The sequence below is a fragment of the Molothrus ater genome, chromosome 2, assembly GCF_012460135.2.
Source record: "Molothrus ater isolate BHLD 08-10-18 breed brown headed cowbird chromosome 2, BPBGC_Mater_1.1, whole genome shotgun sequence".
In the NCBI taxonomy this organism is placed as follows: Eukaryota; Metazoa; Chordata; class Aves; order Passeriformes; family Icteridae; genus Molothrus; species Molothrus ater.
In genome coordinates, this window is record NC_050479.2 from 11,514,942 (window position 1) to 11,535,585 (window position 20,644).

General features: G+C 39.5%; 1 protein-coding gene across 3 annotated transcripts in view; it reads right to left on the minus strand.

Annotated features, from left to right (window-relative positions):
- Positions 1–9,704: 9,704 nt before the first annotated feature.
- GK (glycerol kinase) overlaps positions 9,705–20,644 on the minus strand; it is a 34,838-nt gene continuing 23,898 nt past the window's right edge. For 2 of the 3 annotated variants that reach the window (XM_036379442.1, XM_036379431.1), the window contains 5 exons: positions 17,783–17,903; positions 17,452–17,595; positions 16,778–16,855; positions 15,274–15,360; positions 9,705–12,132 (listed from right to left, as the gene is read on the minus strand). In XM_036379442.1, the coding sequence (XP_036235335.1) occupies positions 12,125–12,132; positions 15,274–15,360; positions 16,778–16,855; positions 17,452–17,595; positions 17,783–17,903 (438 nt within the window). In that variant the 3' untranslated portion in view covers positions 9,705–12,124. The remainder of the gene's footprint in view (positions 12,133–15,273; positions 15,361–16,777; positions 16,856–17,451; positions 17,596–17,782; positions 17,904–20,644) is intronic. The other variant, XM_036379451.1, reaches the window with a different exon arrangement.

Sequence of the window (20,644 nt, forward strand, 5' to 3'; positions counted from 1 at the left end):
CCAGAACTCTAAGCACTGAGAAACTAGTATTAAAATAATTAAAGTTAACAAGGGTAATCCCCTTAAGTGGAAAAGTGATCCCTAGGGAAGGAGAAAGTAGAACAGCAAAACCTCAGTGGCTGAGAAACCAGTTGTAGTCCCTGGAGGAAGGGAATAAACCCTTCATCCTGCCTGTGTTCCTTGGGATGTGCACCTGCCTCATTTGGTAAATGCTCCATCCCTGGGGCAGTGGTGAGACCTCCTGGCTTTCCTCACCAATGAAAGGCTGGCAGTAACAGAGGAGCTGGTGGCAGTGAAGAACATCCACCCCCCATCCCTCTGGGATGAGCCATTTATTAATTGAGAGCTTTACCTTCAACCACAGCTGCATCACTGAAACCTGGTTGGGGCACAGCTGTAAATAATTAAGTGCCACGGGCTGTGACTCATTTATTGATCTCCCAGGAGTGCCCCCAGGGCTTTTCCCAATGCATAAAACAAAGGGCATCAGGGTCTGCTATTGCCAAAGGAATGAGCAGTAATCAGGAGAAAAGCACATATCAGGTAGAGGAGTATGGAAGGGAACAGGAAAGTTCATCTTTAATATAAGACTGAACAGTAATATCCAGATAACACTGGATCCTGGCCATGGGAGGGAACAAATAGACACAGGCTGACAATTATTCTGTTTTATGACCTTTTCCAGACATACCCTTAATGATGGCGTTTTGTCTCTGACTGGAGCTAACCCTGCAAAATCTGGTCTTCAGCTATTGCACTGCCCCAATGAAATTCATCTTTGCTTGACAACTCCTGCTGCAAAAGGCCGAGCCTTTCCCTTTCTTATTTCTCAGAAACCATCAAAATTTCTTAATCTGCAAAGACAAGCACAAAAAATTAGTAGAGAGAAAGACTAGGCCACATAAAAAAGTGTTTCTATTTGCCTTTCCTCTTGCCAGTGGATCGCAGAAAGGACGATGAACAGATTTGGGACAAGAGGAGGAAAATGTCCCCTCTGATGTGCAGCACCCAGCTCCAGCTGTGGCTTTGGGGCAGGGCAAGGGGAGAGCAAGGGCTCTGCAGAGCAGATGCACAGGGGCTGCAGCCACCATCGTGGGGGCAAGAGCCATTGATGGAGAAAGAGGGAACATAATAAAAGTCCTTCCTTTTGATATCAAAGTTACAGCTCCACTTGTGGAGGGGTCAGGAGTGAGGGGGTTTGAGCACAGGTGATGTAGAAGAGCTTCTCTCACATTTTTTGTGAAGTGGTTCAGACAACAAAAGACACATAACCCAGAGGAAAAGCAAATCTGTTGAACATTATGCCACTGGTGCCTTGCTTGACAAGATATAGAAGGAAACCTCCAAAAATCCAGCTTCATTTTGCCAGAAGGCTGTAATTAGGAGTCAGTTAAGTGAGAGCAGGGAAAATAAAGCTATGGCTCTGAAAACGAGGCAGAAGGGAGGAGGAAGTGAAATGGAAGTGCTGAAAGCACCACCTCCACTTTCAAGCCATTAATGATACCCAGCTGTTTTTCACCACTGAGAACATTACTTTCCTCCCTCTGAAAGTTAAGCTAATGCCTTCTATTAAACAGGAAAGAATTTGAAGTGACTAATATCCACTCCTGTGCAGAGAGGTTTTGGCATGGTGTTTTCATCCTTCTTCCTACTCTATCAGCAAAGCAGCAGAGAAAGCCATATTGAGTAGCTTTTCACAATTAATGCAATTTGTGCGCTGGCATTTCATTAAAATCCTTTTGCCAAGATTTAATTATAAAAGTTGGTTGTTTCCTTTTATGCACTGAAATAAATTTTAATTAAAACTTTTGTAGTGCTTTCAGTCCACTTCCTTCACACAATTTATTTGATAAATTTGATAAACCTGAGCAATTGCAGTACTCTGGATTTTTAAATGGGCTTCATTTTTGTCAAAGACCCTGGCAGGTTTCTACATGTCACCTGGGCAAAGCTGACATGATGTGAATGGCTGAGTAGAAGCTGCCTGTGGCTGCCATCCTGGCTGGCTGAGGACTTGGTCTTTGATCAGGCTACACCCATCTGCTTAGGTCCTTCTCTTTGAGAGTGACAGCCCTGAGCAAAAGAATCCTGGTGTGACCCCAGGTGCATTTTTCAGTCCTATTGCAAGCCTGGAGCCTTGCTGCCTTTGAAGGTCCAAAATCATTCCTCAAAGATCCTGAAGTCCTCCCAAAGTACCAGCTTGTGGTGCACATTGGGCACGAGTTTAGAGCCAGCTGCTGGTCACTGCTGTCAGTCTCATTTTGAGGCATTCAAACAGGGTGTCCCCATACCAGAACAGTCAGTGAATGGAGGGAGAGGAGAGGAGAGGAGAGGAGAGGAGAGGAGAGGAGAGGAGAGGAGAGGAGAGGAGAGGAGAGGAGAGGAGAGGAGAGAGAGAGAGAAGAGAAGAGAAGAGAAGAGAAGAGAAGAGAAGAGAAGAGAAGAGAAGAGAAGAGAAGAGAAGAGAAGAGAAGAGAAGAGAAGAGAAGAGAAGAGAAGAGAAGAGAAGAGAAGAGAAGAATAAATGAAGGTGAGTGGATGGGATCCAGGATGATGCCAGGCTGTTGCCTGACAGATCCAGCCACAGGGTACTGACACAAAGCCAGAGGTGTTTGCCCACCCACTGATGATGGTGTTAAACACTCCTCCATATTCATCCAAAAGATTTTACACAAGGACAAACTGTAATCTCACCACACATCCTCTGCCCAAAAAGATGGCCCAGATTTAATTGGCAGCAAGAATCTGCTTGGGTATGTGATGAAGGAGGGTAAGAGAGCAAGACTTAGTGTGCTGCCTGCACATGGCTGGCTTTGTGAATAAACAAAGGACTGCTGTTCACCAAACTGCCAAGTGAGCACCCTTAATTATAAGTGAATGGAGCTTTCTTGAGAAATTAACACAATCAACAAGTGTCTTTTCTGAAATTATAAACAGATGGTACTTTTCAGCAAAGGCAAAATGTGATTAAGAAAGCTCCTCTGTTCAGAAAATACAATTTGTGCTTTAAACTTTTAATCAATCAAAAGCTTCAGATTCAAAGCAGGACTTACCATAACCATGTTTTGTTTTGTTTTGTTTATATTGCAGTTTATAAATTGCACAACTATTTACTGTTTCAAGTCACTTGTGTCATTAACTGAATGTTAACCCAGGTGGCACTAGCAAATGATGAAAATGTCAAAGAAGCAACACAAATATAGGCTTGTTGGAAATGAACAAATAATAATAATAATAAATATCTATGCTAATGACTTCTGTGTAAGAAATATGCGTTGCTAAATGATAAGCCCCACACATGGGGCCAGGAATGTAGTTATCTGAGTGATCAAACAGTATTTTCATATTTAAGTCAGGACTACATTTCCTTAACATCTGCTCTGGTAAGAAAATGACAGTGGTGACAAATCTATTTTTTGTTTGGAAAATTTCCACCATGTGGGATGCTACTCAAGGTGAATGTAAGGACAAAGGGGACTGAGGAATGGATTGGTCTTACCTGTGCACACACCGAAAATAAAGGGATTCTATCACTGGGGGCTTTTGTAAACTCTTACTGTTAATTATTTTCTTGCATGATTTGTAAGCTTTTGTTCACTGAAGAAAGAGTAGTTTTGAATAGACTCCATTTGTTCTTACTTGTTTAAATTAGAAGCATTATGTGACTTGCCCTGAAAAATCAGCTGTTGAAATTGCTCTGATAACAGCCTGGTTTATTCAGGCCCAAGATGCCAAGGGCAGCTCTACAAAAGCCTTTCTAAGTGCAGAGAAACAGCAGTAGAGCAATTTTGTGGTGCTGCTACAGAGGTTTTAGATCAGTGCCCACCCCAAAGCCCCCAAAGCCAGGGAGAGCACAGCAGGGCCATCCTGTGTGGGGTGTGCAGGCACCAGGACAGCAACCCAGCAGAGCATCCTTCTGGCCATGGGCAGCACAGCTCTGCTGGCCAGGGGCCACAGTGTGGGCCTGGCTTCAGCACTGAGCCTGGCAAAGAGAGGGAGTGTCTGAATTTACACAAATGCAGTGCAGCAAACACTTATTTTTTCACTCCCCAGTGCTGTTTTCCAGAAGCAGTACTCTGTTCTTGACTGATGTAAGCCAGACCTGTCAAAAAATCCTTAAGATACCACCCTGAACCCCAGCAAACACTCAATGTGTGGACTTTGGCAGAACTCTTGTTTAGCTCATCCCTCTTTCTATTGGGCTGGAGCTACAGGGATGTCCAACAAGAGAAGGGATACATGATAAAGGTGGAGAGAGGAGTACACGGTCTGAAAATGTGCTTGGAAAGTAGGATATTACCTGGCATCTGTGTGTGATTCCATGTGCCCTAAGACTGCCACACATTGTATCAGTACAGCAGCAGGGTGAGGGGACAGATGGAGAAACCCCAGCTCCTTGTTCCTGCTCTGAAACAGAAATGCTTTTACTGACGCCAAGTCCAGACAGAGTGATGGAGTAGATAAGCAAACCCAAAATAACAAACCAACAACTGCCAGCAGCCTTCTGAACATGTCTGTGTTGTTTACAGTGCCAGAACAGAGGGAGAGCTACCTTGGAGGTGTGTCTGCAAAGGTTGTGGCTCAGTGTCATTTCAGTCCCATGTCTTATGCTCTACAAAACCTCTAAGTTCAAAATAAGCAAGAGATCCATGGATCTCACTTACATCCATTTCCTTCATTATGGAACACCAGTCATTTCAAAGTCTAGGCAGTGTCCAAAATGAAATACACATTGAGAGAAAGAAATTACTAATTATACTTCAATGGATATGGGCTACTAGGTCTGTGTGTAACCTTGGTGCTGGAACTTCCTGACCTTTAGGTGGAAATTCATAATATGAACAATCTTAAGGGAATATCTGTAAACAAGAATTACCACACCACTTTTTTTTTTTTAATTTTATTATGAAAGACCTCCCTGTCTTTCCTCATAAGTGTTTAGTACCACATGTTTAGTGCAAACTTGTTTGGCAGTGCTGATCTACAGTGTGTAAGTGAGCTGCCTGCATGCTGATGTTATCTTTGTTTCTATTGTAAGGTAGTGCAGCTGTGACTCATGTTTCTGCATAAATATTTAAATCCTGATTTCAACATTTTCATTTTGACAATAATGTGCCAAATGCTGCTGGGATAATTTCAACAGATTTTGAAAAGCAAGTGGGAATAACTGATTGGCTTTCTTTAACGAAGCTATAATGAACTCTCCCAACAATTTCAGATATATCAAGGGTATTCTGTAAACCAGTGTCATCCTACTGTAGTGACCTTTAACCATCCTGTTGCTTGTTATATTGATCTACTATTGTGTTACACTGTGTTCTGAACTGCTAAAATTCAGGTGTTTTTTTCTACCTTTACCAAGTTCTTACTCACACACTGAATAATAAAACCCTACCTGCATATTCCAATATACAGAGTAGCTCATCTGCACATCAGCTGTGACTCAGTATTTCACATCCTCATGAATAAGCAAATAACCTATTTCAAGATTAGCAAATAAAATCTTTCAGCACAATTATGTTTCATTTAATTTAATCATTAATTATATTGACATGAGTTGTGCTTAGCATTGCTGAACATTGCTTAACATTTCCAAGTTTGACAAACCCTGCCTTGTATGCAGTTCTTTGTTGATGTGATATCAGAAGTCAAACAAAAAAGTCTGGTAAGAGTCAAAGTAATGATGGCATGGTCCAAAATGTGTCACTGGGTATGGCAGCCCCTGACTTGAGCTGGAAATCCATCAGTGAGCTGAAATCCAAAGCAAGACAAGGTGCAATTTGTTTTCTTTAAGGTTTATGCATTAGAGTCGCAGGATAGAGGCACCATGCTGCACTTGAGGTGGTCTTCACCTTTTAGAGGACTAGAGTCCACATAAAAATAGCTTGTGTTGGTGATACATACCTATTTCCTGGTGGAGAGACTTAAAAATACATGTCTTGAAGTTTAGCTGAGAACAATATTATGTTACCATCTTGTATTTTGCTTCACAGTGACATGATTCTTGCATGTTCCAGATTGCCTCCTTTTCTTCTTTTTCCTTAAAAAACCCCAAAAAATGGAAAATATCTGATGTCTCCAGTATTTCTACTGTGATATCTCTAAAAGCATTTTATTTTGTTAAAGCACTTTCTTCTGCTGAAGAGTCAGTTCTTCAGAATTGTACAACAGAAGAATTATTGCCCTTGAGAAATGAAGGTTGACAAGCTGCAATGGTACATTCATTTCCCAAAAATGCTGCCCACAGAAGACTTGAGGTTAGAGTCTAGTTATGAGCTGATGGAGTTTGAAGAAGTTTACAGTTTTTCAAGTAACCTTCCTTCATATTGAAGCAGCACCCGACTTCAGTGTTTGTAGAAGAAAGAGATTTTAATACTGAAACATCATGTAGGGAAGGATATTAATATTTGTGTTATGTATCCTCTCAACTGACTCCTGGTGTTCCAGAGTGAGAAGTAATAACAAAGAGATTTCTGTGCTCATAAAAACTAATGAGTTCATGAATCTGTATCAAACAATAAGCTCTGTGGCAATTTTTTTAGCAGTGGCTCCACCTGCAAGACAACCTATGCCAGAAGAAGGGATAAGACTGAAAGCTTAGCAAAAATAAGCAGCTGAAGTGACATAGCCTCCACTCCTGAAGGTGTTTATGAGTATCAAAGGATCTGTGCGGGCTGTTGAGCACGCTAACTCATCCTCTTGACAAAACAAACAGAAAACAACTGCAACTGGCTGTAGTGGTGGGAGGGAAAATGCTTGTTCTAGATAGTGACAACTGATGGCCAGTGCCATCCTGTCTGTTTCTAGTTGCACAAGACCTAGGGAGTGTGTCAGGAGATCAGGAAGCTAGAGCTGCTGGAGCCTCAGTTCCCAGTATGCTCCTGAAGAACTGAGAAGGAACAGTGTGGGTGATCCCTCCAGCTGAAGTGGATGTACTTTGAAGGATAATCAGAGAAGGAACTCCTAGACCAGCAGCCCACAGATCTGAAGGAAAAAACCACTACAGAAAAAAAATTAATTACCCCATACCCATGTCTTCCTATTACAAAAACTTAAGGAACCCATACTTTTAGGTTTTGCTAACTGCAATTTAACTGTGATGTCTTTGGAAACACATTATCCCATGCTTGCCTTCTAGGCTTCTTTGAACCACCTGGTGGTGTAATTCCCTATGAATAATAGGGTGTTAGATTAAAGCAATCAGAAATCTGAAAAAGAGTAATTTTACTTAAACTCCCACTGCAACTGCTGAAGAGAATGTCTCTCAGGAGTAAACCAAGCAAGATAAGCAGCCCACAGTCGGGCTGACTCTTCCAAAGCAAATACATACACAGTGAGACTGCCAGCTGAAGAATGTTGAAATACAACAGTGGGTGACAGCTGGTTCATACAAACTGAACTGGATTTGTCCAAATAAACCAGCATGGACTTTCCCCTAGCCTTTGTTCTGAGCTGGCTCAAGGCTGCAGCCTGTGCTGGGGTTCAGCTCTGGCTGATCTAACCAGCCCCACAGATAGACCAGGGAGGGCACCTCTGTCTGGGCCAACACTCTGCTCAGAGCAGGGTCAGAGAGATCAGGGCTGTGTCCATCAGGTTTTGCATATCTTGGATGAGATCCCACCTGCTCCCTTGTGTGACCACTCTCAGCATAAAACATTGTTTTCTTTTGTTTGAAGAATGAAATGAAATTTCCTGTGCTCACTTGTGTCATTTGTCTCTTGTTCTATCACTGGGCAGCACTGAGAAGGGTCTGGCTTTCAGTCCTTGTGCCAGGAATTTATATGTGAGCTCTCTCCAAGTTGAATATGCCCAGGCATCTCAACTTCTCACCCATGACAAATGCTCTAACACCTCATCCATCTCTGTGGCCTGGCACGGGTCTCCCTCTGTTATGTCTGTGTTTCTCATCCTGGCAGTCCCAGAGCAGGATGCAGCACTCCTGGTACCACAGAATCATGGAATGCTTTGGGCTGGAAGGGATCCTAAAGATGATGTAGTTCCAGCTGCTCTGTCATGGCCAGGGACATTTTCCACTAGAGCAGGTTGCTCAGAGCCCCATCCAACCTGGCAATGAACATTTCTGGGGTTGGGGCATCCACGGCTTCTGTGGGCAGCAGCTGTGTCTGAGCAGGGCTGAGTGAAGGATCCCCTCCCCTGCCTGCTGCTGCTGCTCTGCCTGACCCAGCCCGAGGTGCTCTTTGCCTTCTTTGGCCAGTTGCTGGAAACAAGGGTTCAGCTTGGTGTCCATCAGGAGCCCCCTGGACCTGTCCTGCAGAGCTGCTTCCCAGCAGGTTGGTCCCTGGCCTGTCCCAGTGCAGGGTTTGTGCCTCCTGGGCTGGGACCTGGCACTTCCCCTTGCAGAGCTCCCTCAGGTCCCTGCCAGCCCACTTTTCCAGCCTGTAGAGATCCCTCAGGACAAATCATTCCAGCAATGCTCCTGTGCCACTCCCCAGCTTTAAAGGGCTGCCACTCATTTGCCCATCTTTATCTCCATGATTGATGAATACTGCTTCCATAAATTCCAGTAATTTATATAAAATATATATATAGCAATTAAAAAAACCATACATGTACATGTAGCAATCATAGTGGGCCCAGCTACAGCTGATAATGGCACAACATTCCAATAGCTGATACAGATCTAGGGCTCTTTAGATGGAAAGATTAGAGCTTGGATGCTGACGTGGATATTAAGAAGATTGCTTATACTGCACGGAGTCTCCGTAACAGACATTGTTGAAAAAAAAGTATTTATAAACTTCTGAAACTAATTAAATTAATAAAATTGCAATCTCATAGTACTCCAGCTTGATGAGTCATGAAATATGAGTACACTCCTGTGCAGGGCAGCTAAGGGCAAGGCTGCAATTCTGCTGTGTGAAAGGAAGACACTGGAGTCTCATGGGCAGAGGGAGAAGCCTGATATTGAGTGATAAGTGTTTGTGTGCTGATGTGAAGCTTAAATGTGTTTTTGTTTCCAGGGTGTGTGTTGGTGTGTGTTTTTTGTTTCTGACACACACAACTGATTTCCATAGAGGAGACTAAGGATTTGTAAAGGCTAAGGATTTGTAAAGGCTATGGATGAAGGCCATATCCTTGGATAATCATGGAGACTGGATGTGTAGAAGGCAGCTGGAAGCCACAAAGAGACAGAGTAATAATCCAGCAGGTGCACTCCTTAAATGCACTTAAAAAACACTTTAAAAACCCATCAGATAGAACTCATGCTCCTTTTGTAAAATAACAGAGGCACCTTCTGCTCCCAGCTATCACACCCAGCAATGTTTGCAATTTCATGAACATTTCTCCCCACAGCTCACAAAGGCTTTTGAATCTGTAGCAATTGCCAGACTATGGCATAAGACCAAAATCTGTTTGGTGTATTGGCCCCACCCCACCTCTGCATCAAACCTGTACTACGACCATGTTCCTTCCTGTTGTTTTACTTGTGTTTTCCTGCTTTTTCCTGAACATGGAGGGACTTGAGGAAATGCAATTTCTAATCCAGTCCTTGAGTCCTTGCATCACTGAAGCAGAATGCAGAACTGCATGTATTTCACCTGTACATCTGAGCAACCTAAAGCATGGCTCAAAGTGGCTGCTTTACTGCTTTATATACATCAGTGTATACTCGTGCCTCATGTAAAAATGTTAGTGACAATGTGTCTGAAAGATGATGTGCAAGAATAAACTGACACCTTCCATCAATTCATTTATGGTACTTTAATACCAAGTTAATGCATTTCTCAATTAAGAATTTATAAACTGGTAATTCATAAAAAAAAAAAAAATCACAGCTTCAGAAAAAGCTAACTTTAACAGTTTGTCCCCTCCCCGCCAACAAGCAGTTTACAATATATTTCAACTATGTTGGTAGAAAGTTAACAGTGATGTGAAACTCTTAAAAAACATTTGCAACAGCAATTGAAAATAAAATAATGATTTTTACTCAGTGAAAAATTAATAGGAATTGTGTTTCCCAGTAAAAGATAAGTCAGAAAAGCAGCAAAAATTCCCTCTCCTACTTGTTAGGTACAAGCTTTCCCCCTGCCACATTTATCATGGGCAAAGGCCACACTTCAGCATTATTCGTTCCCAGGTCCAGCACTCCAGTGGTTTTGGCAAGACTCAGAGGTCATATTCCAAAGTCCAGAGTTTGAGGTGTGTGCTGCCCCTGCTCCCTGTGCTCCACAGCTGCTCCATTCCTCTTCCTTGGGGTACAGTGGGATCAGAAACAGCTCAGAGTAAAGGTAAGGAGTATGAGATTTTTTTTCTATGGGATCACATTCTTTTTTTCACTCTTCACTTCTCCAATACAAACTGGAAACACCAGAAATTTTGGCTGTCACGCTTCACATGTGAGTATTTACAGGAGAGACAGGATTTGAATGATGCTGTTATATTTTCACTTGTATACAAAATCCCTTCTCTCTGCTGAAGTTATACATGCAACCACAGGACAAAAAAATGTTCCTTCTCTATCTTCTAAGTTAAAAGTCACATTTTCAAAAGTCATTGCACTTGACAATAAAAAGGCAATTAATATGCATTTGATATTAAATATATTGTACAGACCTGAATTTCTGTGCAATTCATTGCTTCAGACATATAACATCCTTTTAAAAACTAAGCCTCTAATCAAAGAAAAACTTTGTTAAAGACAAAAATCTTTAAGAACAAATGCACACAAAAAACCTCTCCCTTTAACTCCTAGTGCATTTAAACACATCTTTGAAATTCTCTGTGTTGTTCCCACATTTAACCTTGCTGCCATTCCATACTGGTCTAACATCACTTCACAAGAACACCTTCTCCTTGACTTAACCAATAAGGCTGGCATTTAGGATGCTGTTGGTACAAACAGGAAAGCTGAAGATAAGATTATTACCTCACTCCTTTCATGTGGAAAACAAAGGATTTCAAAGTGGATGGGATTCAGCTGTCACCATTGTCTGTAAATTCCAGTGGCCCATTTCAGGTGCCAGTACTTACTCTACTGAGCCAGGGTTTTGGATTGTCCCAGCATATCAACAACTTGCAGTTAAAACTATGGACAAGGAAACTGAAAGGGAGATTTTGGTCCCTGAGATATACTAAATGAAATCAAGAACTAAAGCACTGATACTTAGTTTTAAGTGGACCCTCTTTAATGAAAACTAAGTTAGCTTCAACTTTCTAAAGTTTAACAAATAGTCACTTAAGCAGGATGACAGGATATATGCAGTATTGGTCAAGGAAAGTGCACTATACAGAGTAGTTTGAAAACTTATCAGTTGCTGAGTTATCAAGCAGCTGTCCTGTCAATAGCATGCTGCACCAAACTTGTCTTTCCAAGCTAGCACAAAACCACAGGATGAAACATGGCCTTAACCAAAACACTATTTTCTCTCATCTCTTTAAAGGTACAACTACAGGATTTAGTGTCATAAATACTTATGATGGGCCAAGTGACTGCATGTACCAGAAGCAAACTCAACTTCTTAACCTTGCAACTGAATGTTTCAGCAATACTCTGGACCATAGCAGCAAACTCCTCATTGCCAAACCAGAGGCAATGTGTGCTATGGTCATCCATCTTGGGCTAGTGTTTAAAAGGTTTGTACCATGGAAGGTGTTTCACACCAGTGGCAACTACAAGAAAACATCTTTGGCAACCATTGGCATATGAAAAGTAATTCACAGCAGCTGGAAGAATTGTAAGATGTTTATAAAGTTCCATAGTGCATCATTAACTTTCTGAAGTATGTTGTATGAAGTACCAAACTCCTGAAAAGGACAGCTAAACATCTGCCATCATTACCTCAGAGACTGCAGGTTTTTTTCATACCACTTTCTCAGACAAAGCTAGGGCTTGTGAGATTTTGGAGGATGATGTGAGATCGTCCACACAAAGGCTTCCAGTACAGTTGGAGCTGATTTGGGCAAGGGAACAGAGTAATGAAGGGCTGAAGACTGAATTTTCAGTGCACCACTGGGAAGTTATGCAGGGACTGGTGACAGATGGATTCGTGAATATATTGAACCACAAAAGTAGCATAATCATGTTGGTGGTGGAATCTCTTCAGACAACAAAACAAACCAAAACAAAAAAATCAGCTGCATCCAGTGAGTCCACTAAGTAGCCTCATTTACCTTAAATAAAAAATGTGTGCATTAGGATTACAGAACTTATTTTAAAATATTAGTAACACTTTATAACACAACTGAGCTATAAGAGGAATTCAGTAAAACCAACTTTTGTTTTCAACTACTGCAATTATAAATTACATATGTCTTGTGACACCAGATAAGCCAGCTCTTAAGTGTGTGGGATGTGCACAGTAGGGGAAGCAGAGACCACACTGCTAAGATGGGTAAATTTTTAACAAGTAGAAGGAATGAAAGAAGGTAATTTAAGCTTATTTTCTTCTAAATATGAGTTCAACTTTCAGAAATTTGGAAAATATTATTGCAAGTATCTTGCAGAACTGCACAGTGATCCCTATATATAAATTAGTAAGCAATTTGGCAGTAACAATCACAACAAAAGAAACTAAAAAGGAAAACCATAATCTTACAAAAAAAAAACAAACCACAAAACAACAGGGTATTTAAGCAGGGACAATATAGTTTTGCTGATAAGCACTGATGCCTCATTCTGTGAGAATAAAGTCAAATAACTTTATACCCCAGATGACACATAAGACCCCATATATAGCCAATCCCAACTATACCTGACTTGAGAGATGCCAATTTAAGCCCACAAAGGCACTTATTTAAATTTGAGTCTAATAAAATATAGGATAATTTTCAGTTAACTCCTACCCACCCTGTGCAAAAACAAAACCGAAAAAAAACAAAACAAAAAAACTGCAGGTATGGAATACATTGAAATCTCTCTGATGTCAACTTCCAAAATGAGTGTGAAAAACTTAAAAAAATCTTAGCATAAGGACTTCAATTGTTTTATGCACCTTGCTTCAATAGTGAAAAATACCATCCATTTCTCTCCAGGAGAAAAGAATGAAGATCATAAAATAAGGTACAAGATTATGATTTTGATGAGATTACGAAGTTATATAATTAATAGAGTATCGTTCAGTCATCAGGTGCCACATAAAAAGGCAGCTTAGCAATCCTGTAAATGGGGTTTTGCTACGCTAGTGTTCTCTATTCTGGCACAGCAGATTTTTCCTTCACATTTCAGTAGCTGTAAAATCATGGCCCAGCCCTAGAGATACATGTTCAACATCAGCACTGTTGCCATGTGAGACTTACTGCTGTTTCAGCACATGAAGGATGAATTCAATCCTCCCTAAATTCAACCCTCAAACCTACTACTCCAATGACTGCATCGGAGTTACAGTTTTTCACTAAAATATAAAATGTAACAAATTAATTAAATGGAGTTTCTGCCCAGAATTGGAAGGAAAGCCTGGTCAAAAAGCCTTTTAAAAGCAAAAGGATATTTACCAGAGCCAGTGTCTGAGGGGGAAGCAGCTGTGCTCCAATGGACAATGCAAATTCTTTATCTCATGTTCTACACTAATGACAGCTGGGCAAAACTACAACCTGTACATGACATCATTGCTGCTGTTCCTTTTGAGACCTCACCATTTTTAAAACAAAGAACAGGAAACTTCTCATCTTCCCAAGCTTGTAAATAGTGAAGCAATATATTCATATGTAAAGTAATCATACTGGTATGTATAACAACTATACACAACTAGTTACAGTAACCATATTGATAGTTACTGTTATCTCAAAACAAGGTCGAAAACGAGTTCTAAAGGTCACAGTGAGTTGAGATGAATATGTTTCCCAACTGTGGGTCAGAAAGGCACTGACAAGATTAAAAAAGGGAGAAAAAGAAATCTTTTCCTATGAGTTCCAGCAGTGCAAATTTAATATGCAGGTTACTGATTAGTTGATTTTAAAAAGCAATTCCAACATTCAAGTTGCTTATTTGTTCATTTATCATTGGTTTTCCATCTTATTTTAAGTACCCTCTATGTGGTGAAGCACCTGACCTGGAATTTATATTCATTTATATTCATATTACTTTGTTCAGCTTGCTAAAAATTTACCCACTTATTCACAGCTGGCCTTATTTTATTCTTCATAATATAGATATTTCTCACTCACAGATACATTCCAGAGTTAGTAAATAACTGAAAATCCATTTGTTCCTTTTGATTTTTGCCTAGCACTTGTTTAGCTTGATTTTAGTTCTCCTACAAGCTGCAACCATCTCTTCCATGCAAGGAAAATTGAATAGTTAATTCAGGCTGAATGAGTAGAAACAAAATACAAACACATCACCACAGGAGCATGCTAGAGTCCTCAATTGTCTGTTTAATTAACACCTCCTTGCTTATCCCTCCAAAACCAAAACAAAAAAAGAAAACTAAACAACCCCCAAGTTTACTAAGCAGCAACAATGCCTCTACTGTAAAATAGTAAAAATAGTATCTCTGCATTGAAATTCCGAGATAAGGAATAAATGACATCATCAAACAAACTTCCTTTTCTTACTGTAAGAATATCTTAATGAAATGCCTTACTTCTGGCATAAGTAACTGTCATCTACATTAAGAGATTTCTTTTAAAATAACTTGTACATTAACAGGTTGAAGATGCATCTTCATTGCATATGCACACAGTCCCTTCCCAGTTTTGCAGTTAAGCCTTTTAGGGTCTCTTCTTTTCAGACTAAATTAATTCACTTATCCATCAAGAGCAAAATACAAGAAGAATGTTTTATAGATTTAGTAGATGAAGATTTCTAACAATACAATAGTTTTAAGGGGTCCAGAAAAATCATGGGTGCATGAAGTCTTTCAGGGACAGAAGAAATAGTTTTCACTTAATATAAACAAGGTCCTCAAAATAATTAAAAACAGTGCAAGAAGAAATACAGGATAAAGGATGGAACCTTATTCTATCTGCCATGCACACTGTAAAGCAGGCCATGCATAACTCTGCTAGGCTGCTCCAACCTGTATCCCTTTTATAAACTGTGCAATCTGCACAGACAGACAAAGGAGAGTCCAAGGTTTCATGTGCATCCAACAACTACAAATTAAATGGCACATGAGGATGGATTTGAGATGGCATTCCCTTGGTTCCCTTAGGCACATTATGCCTGATTCACACCCTCAAACGTTTGTGTGCATGAACAACAAAAAGCATCAGTCATTTTTGCTAGAAACAAACAGATGGAATACAAAAAAACCCAAAACTTAAAATAATGCAGATAGTTTTTAAAGTGATCTAATTCAAATAATAACTAACCTGAGAGGTACTTTGCTCCGATTAACATTAGCATGCTACTCATAATAAAAACACTGAAAGGCAGACTAGAGAAGATACTACTGTCACCTGATGGCATCCAGGGAATGGTGTTTCCAGTCAAGCAAATCAAAAGAGAAATATATATATAAATTGCAGTATATGTGTTAAATATATATGAAAAGCAAAAAGTAACAAATGTAGTGACATTTGCAGAAGAACTAAAAAAATATTATGCATAAACCCCATAATAATTCAAAAGGTTTTCTCTGTAAGAGTTCAAGTCCAAATTCCACTATCAGCACAATATAGGTTGAGCCCATTTCTAGTTTTCTTCAATCCCAACCTACCCGTAAAGTATCAAAGAACTAAGGAAAATAACATTTGCCCCCCAGGTGTTAGACCAGAAAAATCACTAAATTAAGTTTTGATAAACATATCTCTTCACATAAACTGAAGAAAAAACATCTAGATTTATTTACTGTGAGGCACAATTCTTTATCCTAGTAAGATAAGCATCAAGTTAGATGTAAGGGTACTAAATCATAAAGATCAATACTGAAGGGAAACATATTGCTCATGTTAATTCACCTGTTTCCCTTCTCAATAGCCTTGGCAGAATTCTTTGTAAACCATAGTGTTAAATAAAATATTTAAACCAACACATAGGATGGCAAAAGGAAAATTTTAGCTTTCAAGAAGAAAGTGGCCACATGCAGCTTGACAGCTCCAACTGTGGATTTTGGATTGTGGGGGGAGTTTAAATTCTGAGGATTCTTTACTTAATACTTTTAATTTTAATAATTTTTCCAATAAAAGGGGAATTAAATATAATTGATAAAGCCCATAAATGATGCATTATATTATTATTCAGGACTAAAAACTTATCCCAAAATAGTACTAAAATAAACATTCAAATTATAGATCACAGGAAGACTGCAGGTTTAATTAATTCAAACATGACAGATGAGAAAGCCCTCTACTACTGAAGAAAATTCTTGTTCAGTCCTTCAAAAGTGTTTTCATATTTTCTGTATGTAAACAATAGGTCTGTGTAATTCTTTACTTTATGATAACTCCTTGCTCTTACCCCCTATGGGTCAAATAGATTTTAATAGAGATATGAAACCCTCCTTCCTACACAGCAAATAATGAAGGCAGATACAGCAAGCAAAACCACAGGATGGAACTTTTCTCCTTTGCAGCATGAGGTTATGGTATAAGAAGGTTTACAAAGTCCCTGTGCTCTAAGCATTGTGCTGTATCTTGTCTTGCAGGTGAGATTTTTTCTTTTGCAAACCAGTGCTATCCTGCAAAACCTGCAGCTATTCAGGAGGAAGACCCAGGCTTTCCTGCTTTGTTTCCACAGTGAGTTTAAGTAATGACCTTTAAATCACTATGATAGTCCAGAGATGGCATGAACAGAAAAGGCCAACAAAAGCAAGATGAGCTGCCTAGGTTAACTGGCTAATTAATAACACTTGAGCTGCATTAATTTTTGGTTTACCATTTGAACTGGCAGATGCCTCCCATCCCATAGACTTCATCACAGCTTTCTTCCACCTGGCATAGCGATATTCACTTTCTGAAATTAAGAAATCAGAAAACAGAAAAGCCTCTCAATGCATAGGAATGCAACCACAAATATTTAAGAACCAGATATGGCAATATGAGTTTTTCACTCTTTTGCACAGTATCATTTGTTTGAACAGAGAAAGTAATATAAAATCCTTTTCTGAATACAAAAAAACTCCACCCCAAACCCCACCGTTATGCATACTAAGAAGAAATAAAAGAAATTTTCTTCATGTTCACCAATAAGAAGATTTACAAGCAGGACAAAATTAAACAATTGATATTTATGTAGAAACACTTCAAATACTGTCTTGAAGTAGGGATTTTAGAAGTAATTGTAATCAAAATGGTAAGACAAAATTATGTACCAAAAATAAAGAAATAATTGAAAAGACAAAAAAGCATTTATCTTGCACAGGGATTAATTATGTCAAGTGCACACTTTCCATTTCTACAAGCACTTAAGAACTGATGAGAAAGATAGCTAGCTAAAAAGCAATAATAATATAGACTTTTTAAAGCCAAAAGAAGAGTGCCCAAAACAAGTCCTATCAACATCTGTAAAAAAAATAAGTTTGCAACTCAGATAACACAAAAAGGTTTTACCCTCTGGGTTTATCTGTGGTTCAAATCGTTCACATGTCACTGCTGTCAAATCTCCAGGATTCAGACTCCAAACTTCAACACCTTCTGCAGCTCCTGCTGCCATAGCAGCTCCTAAAGCTGTTGTTTCAGCCATTGAAGGCTTTACTGAAGCAAAACACAGAGAAGACCATAATGATTTTTAATGAAATCCCCTCGATGACATCAGAACTAAGGACTGACATATCTATCAAGATACAACAGCAAAGCAATCTACCCAATTTGCTCTCAACAGCCATTACAAACTAATGTTTTCAGCCTTAAAAAGAAAGCAGGACCTGTAAATTCACCTTACCTACTGGAATACAGAGAATGTCTGATTGGAGTTGCATGAGGATTTTGTTATTGGTCATTCCTCCATCTACTTGTAACTGACTTAGTGGAATCCCACAGTCCTTGTTCATAGCATCTAGAATCTTAAATAAGAGTAATACATGTTACAATTTAATTGCACAGAAATGCTCTGATACCCTCTGAGGGTAAAACACTGATACTACAGCATTTGCTGAAGAGGGTTAAGTAGATCAATCCTCTCTCCTATATATTAAAAGGCAAAACAGACATAATGACAACACAGTTTTGTTTAACACACAGCACGTGCATTCTCTTCATTACAGAATTCCTAGTGTAGGACACCTTTCTCCTCAGGTGCTCTGGATGTATCCTATGTGCTGCTTGTGTGGCCTCAGAGGAATTTTAAGAAAAGTTGATGAGAACATTTATCGAAGCTAACAAAGGAAACAGCAATAAATGGAGTCCTTCAGTTGATCATCCTTAGTCTAGGTAGTTTCTCTAATTTGATGGAATAAAGACTTAAAGAATTAAAACATTTGAACTGGCAATCTGGAAGACTCTTCAATAAGAACTGAGGAATGTTGAAATGTTTTGAAAGAGTAGCCTCTTCAAATATTTTCAGTTAGTTGTTGAAAACAGGAGAATTTTATTTCAAACAAGACAGAGAGCAAAAATAAACTGTTAGTGCCATTTTTAATAAAATTATGTTTCCTTCATTTGGGCACAGTCTCTAGCTGAAAAATGTTGAAGTGTTTGCAAGGGATAATTACCTAAGACAGAGTATTTAATTCACTGATACCTCTCAATATGCTTTTTAGAGGCTTTCCTAAAACCTAAGACTTGCCTCAAACCTTAGTTACTGGTAACACCATGGCATTGCCCCATAATCACCAATAAATACAGAATAGTGGTTTTTGTAGGGTTTTGTAAAAGCAGTCATTTAAATGACTCATTTACATTTTATACAGCTAGTGCACAAGTTAGGCATTGACAAGTACAGTAGGATTTCCTCTCTGTAATTTTTCAGTGTATTTAAATAAAAAAGAGGCGTGTTTTTCTCAGCTTTAAATGACAAAGTAACACAGACCACAAAAAAAGACTAAAACTACAGTGCATTCTGCCCTGTTCTGTAGCTCACAAAGTACCCAGTAATACAATATTTACCAGGAACAAACAACATGCTACTTAAAAAAGAACAAAAAATTGTAGGCTTGCAAGACAGTGAAAACTACATGGAGATGAACTATCCAGGAGATTCTCCTAGTTTCCAGAAAGTAAGCCAGCAAGGTCCCTTACCAGAAAAATCTTTAAAGGAACCAAAGGAACTGCCCAAGATAAATAAAGGTTAAAAATTATAAGGTAAGAAGAGTAAGGACAGTTTTCACGGTAGCAGCATTTGCCTATGGTGCCACACTATTCAATACGCTAGAAATAAATTGAAAACCAGGATTCTTGCAGAAAGTTTGCTGGCAGTACTATACTAGTACTTATTTCCTTCAAATGCATCACTTCACATTTGTCTGAGGTGGTATTATCTGCCTTTTTTACCATTCAGAACTTCAGCACCATTGGAGGCTCTGGTTTGTTTACCACTGTGTAAGAGAATGTTGGATCAGATGCACTCAGCAGAGATGAAAATAATAAAAGGAATGCTAGAAGCCAGGAAGGGATGAAGGAACAAAACACATCATGGTCATGCTGCTGCTCTCTATTGTACAGAGATGGGATGAAGAGCAAGGACCCAAGTATGCAGATTTTGCCTCATGACAGCATTGTACAGCTCTTAGAACTGAAAATTTGCTTATTTTTCCAAAATTCCCTCTGGAAGAAAAAAATGTAACAAGAGTCATCTGTCCGCATAAAGAAGAAGCTTTTTGGATAACAAGGTACTCAGAAGGAGTGAATGTCACAAACAGGCAAGAACTCCAATGAAGGTGACCTCCAATGAAGGGTTTTAGGGTTTTCCTGAAGACTTCCTTTCTCACTGGAATTGAAAGAGCTTAGTTTTTGACAAGGCAGAACTAATGATGTATCTTTAGAAAAACATAAATATATTTTACCTGTGTTGCTAGGATTTAATCTGCTCATTTGAGAGTGTCCAGTGCCTGATTAGGCACTCTTGTCATTGTGATAAAATCAAGAGTGACTGAAGTAGGGGGAAGTGTTAGGTCTGTTCAAAGAGTGAACTTCACCCTCACTCAGTCTGACAGCTTTATTCCCCTCTCTCCTACTTCCAGCCACATGCCCTGCCTTGCATTCTGACATTTGCTGAATGCCTCTATGAGGCAGCTGAGGTCATTAATCCAGCAGAAAAATAGCCCAGCAAAAAAAGGGATAATTTTCTGCTGGAAAGTTCACTGAGCTGTCACATGAGAGGGAATGGATGGGAGGATGGACAAGGAAAGAGGAGCAGACAACAAATCAGTTCAGTTGCCTGTAACTTTACCCTGACTTCTAGTACAAGAATTAGAAAATTAGAATGCTACTTCCAATTTCCTTCACAATCTTCTGAGGGCTCAGAGGCTGTCAGCACAGCTTCAAAAGCAGAAGCCTGGGTGAAATCTCTGTCAGTCTATTTCAATAAGTACTTTATTCCAAATAACTACAGAAACAGCACACTGCTTCCCTCATCTTACATGTTTTGAGCAGGATGCTATTTTGAAAATCAGTATGTTTAAATATCACCAGTTTAATTCAGGTAATCAAATTAAGGCTTGACTGTTATCCTGCAAGGTCTAGGGATTTCATTTCTTCCTGTATTTGCACAGAACCCAGGGACTGCAAACACAGGTGATATAAGGATTCAACGCTCATACTGATATCAACCTCTTTAATTTGGCTGGGGGATTAATTTCCTCTGTGA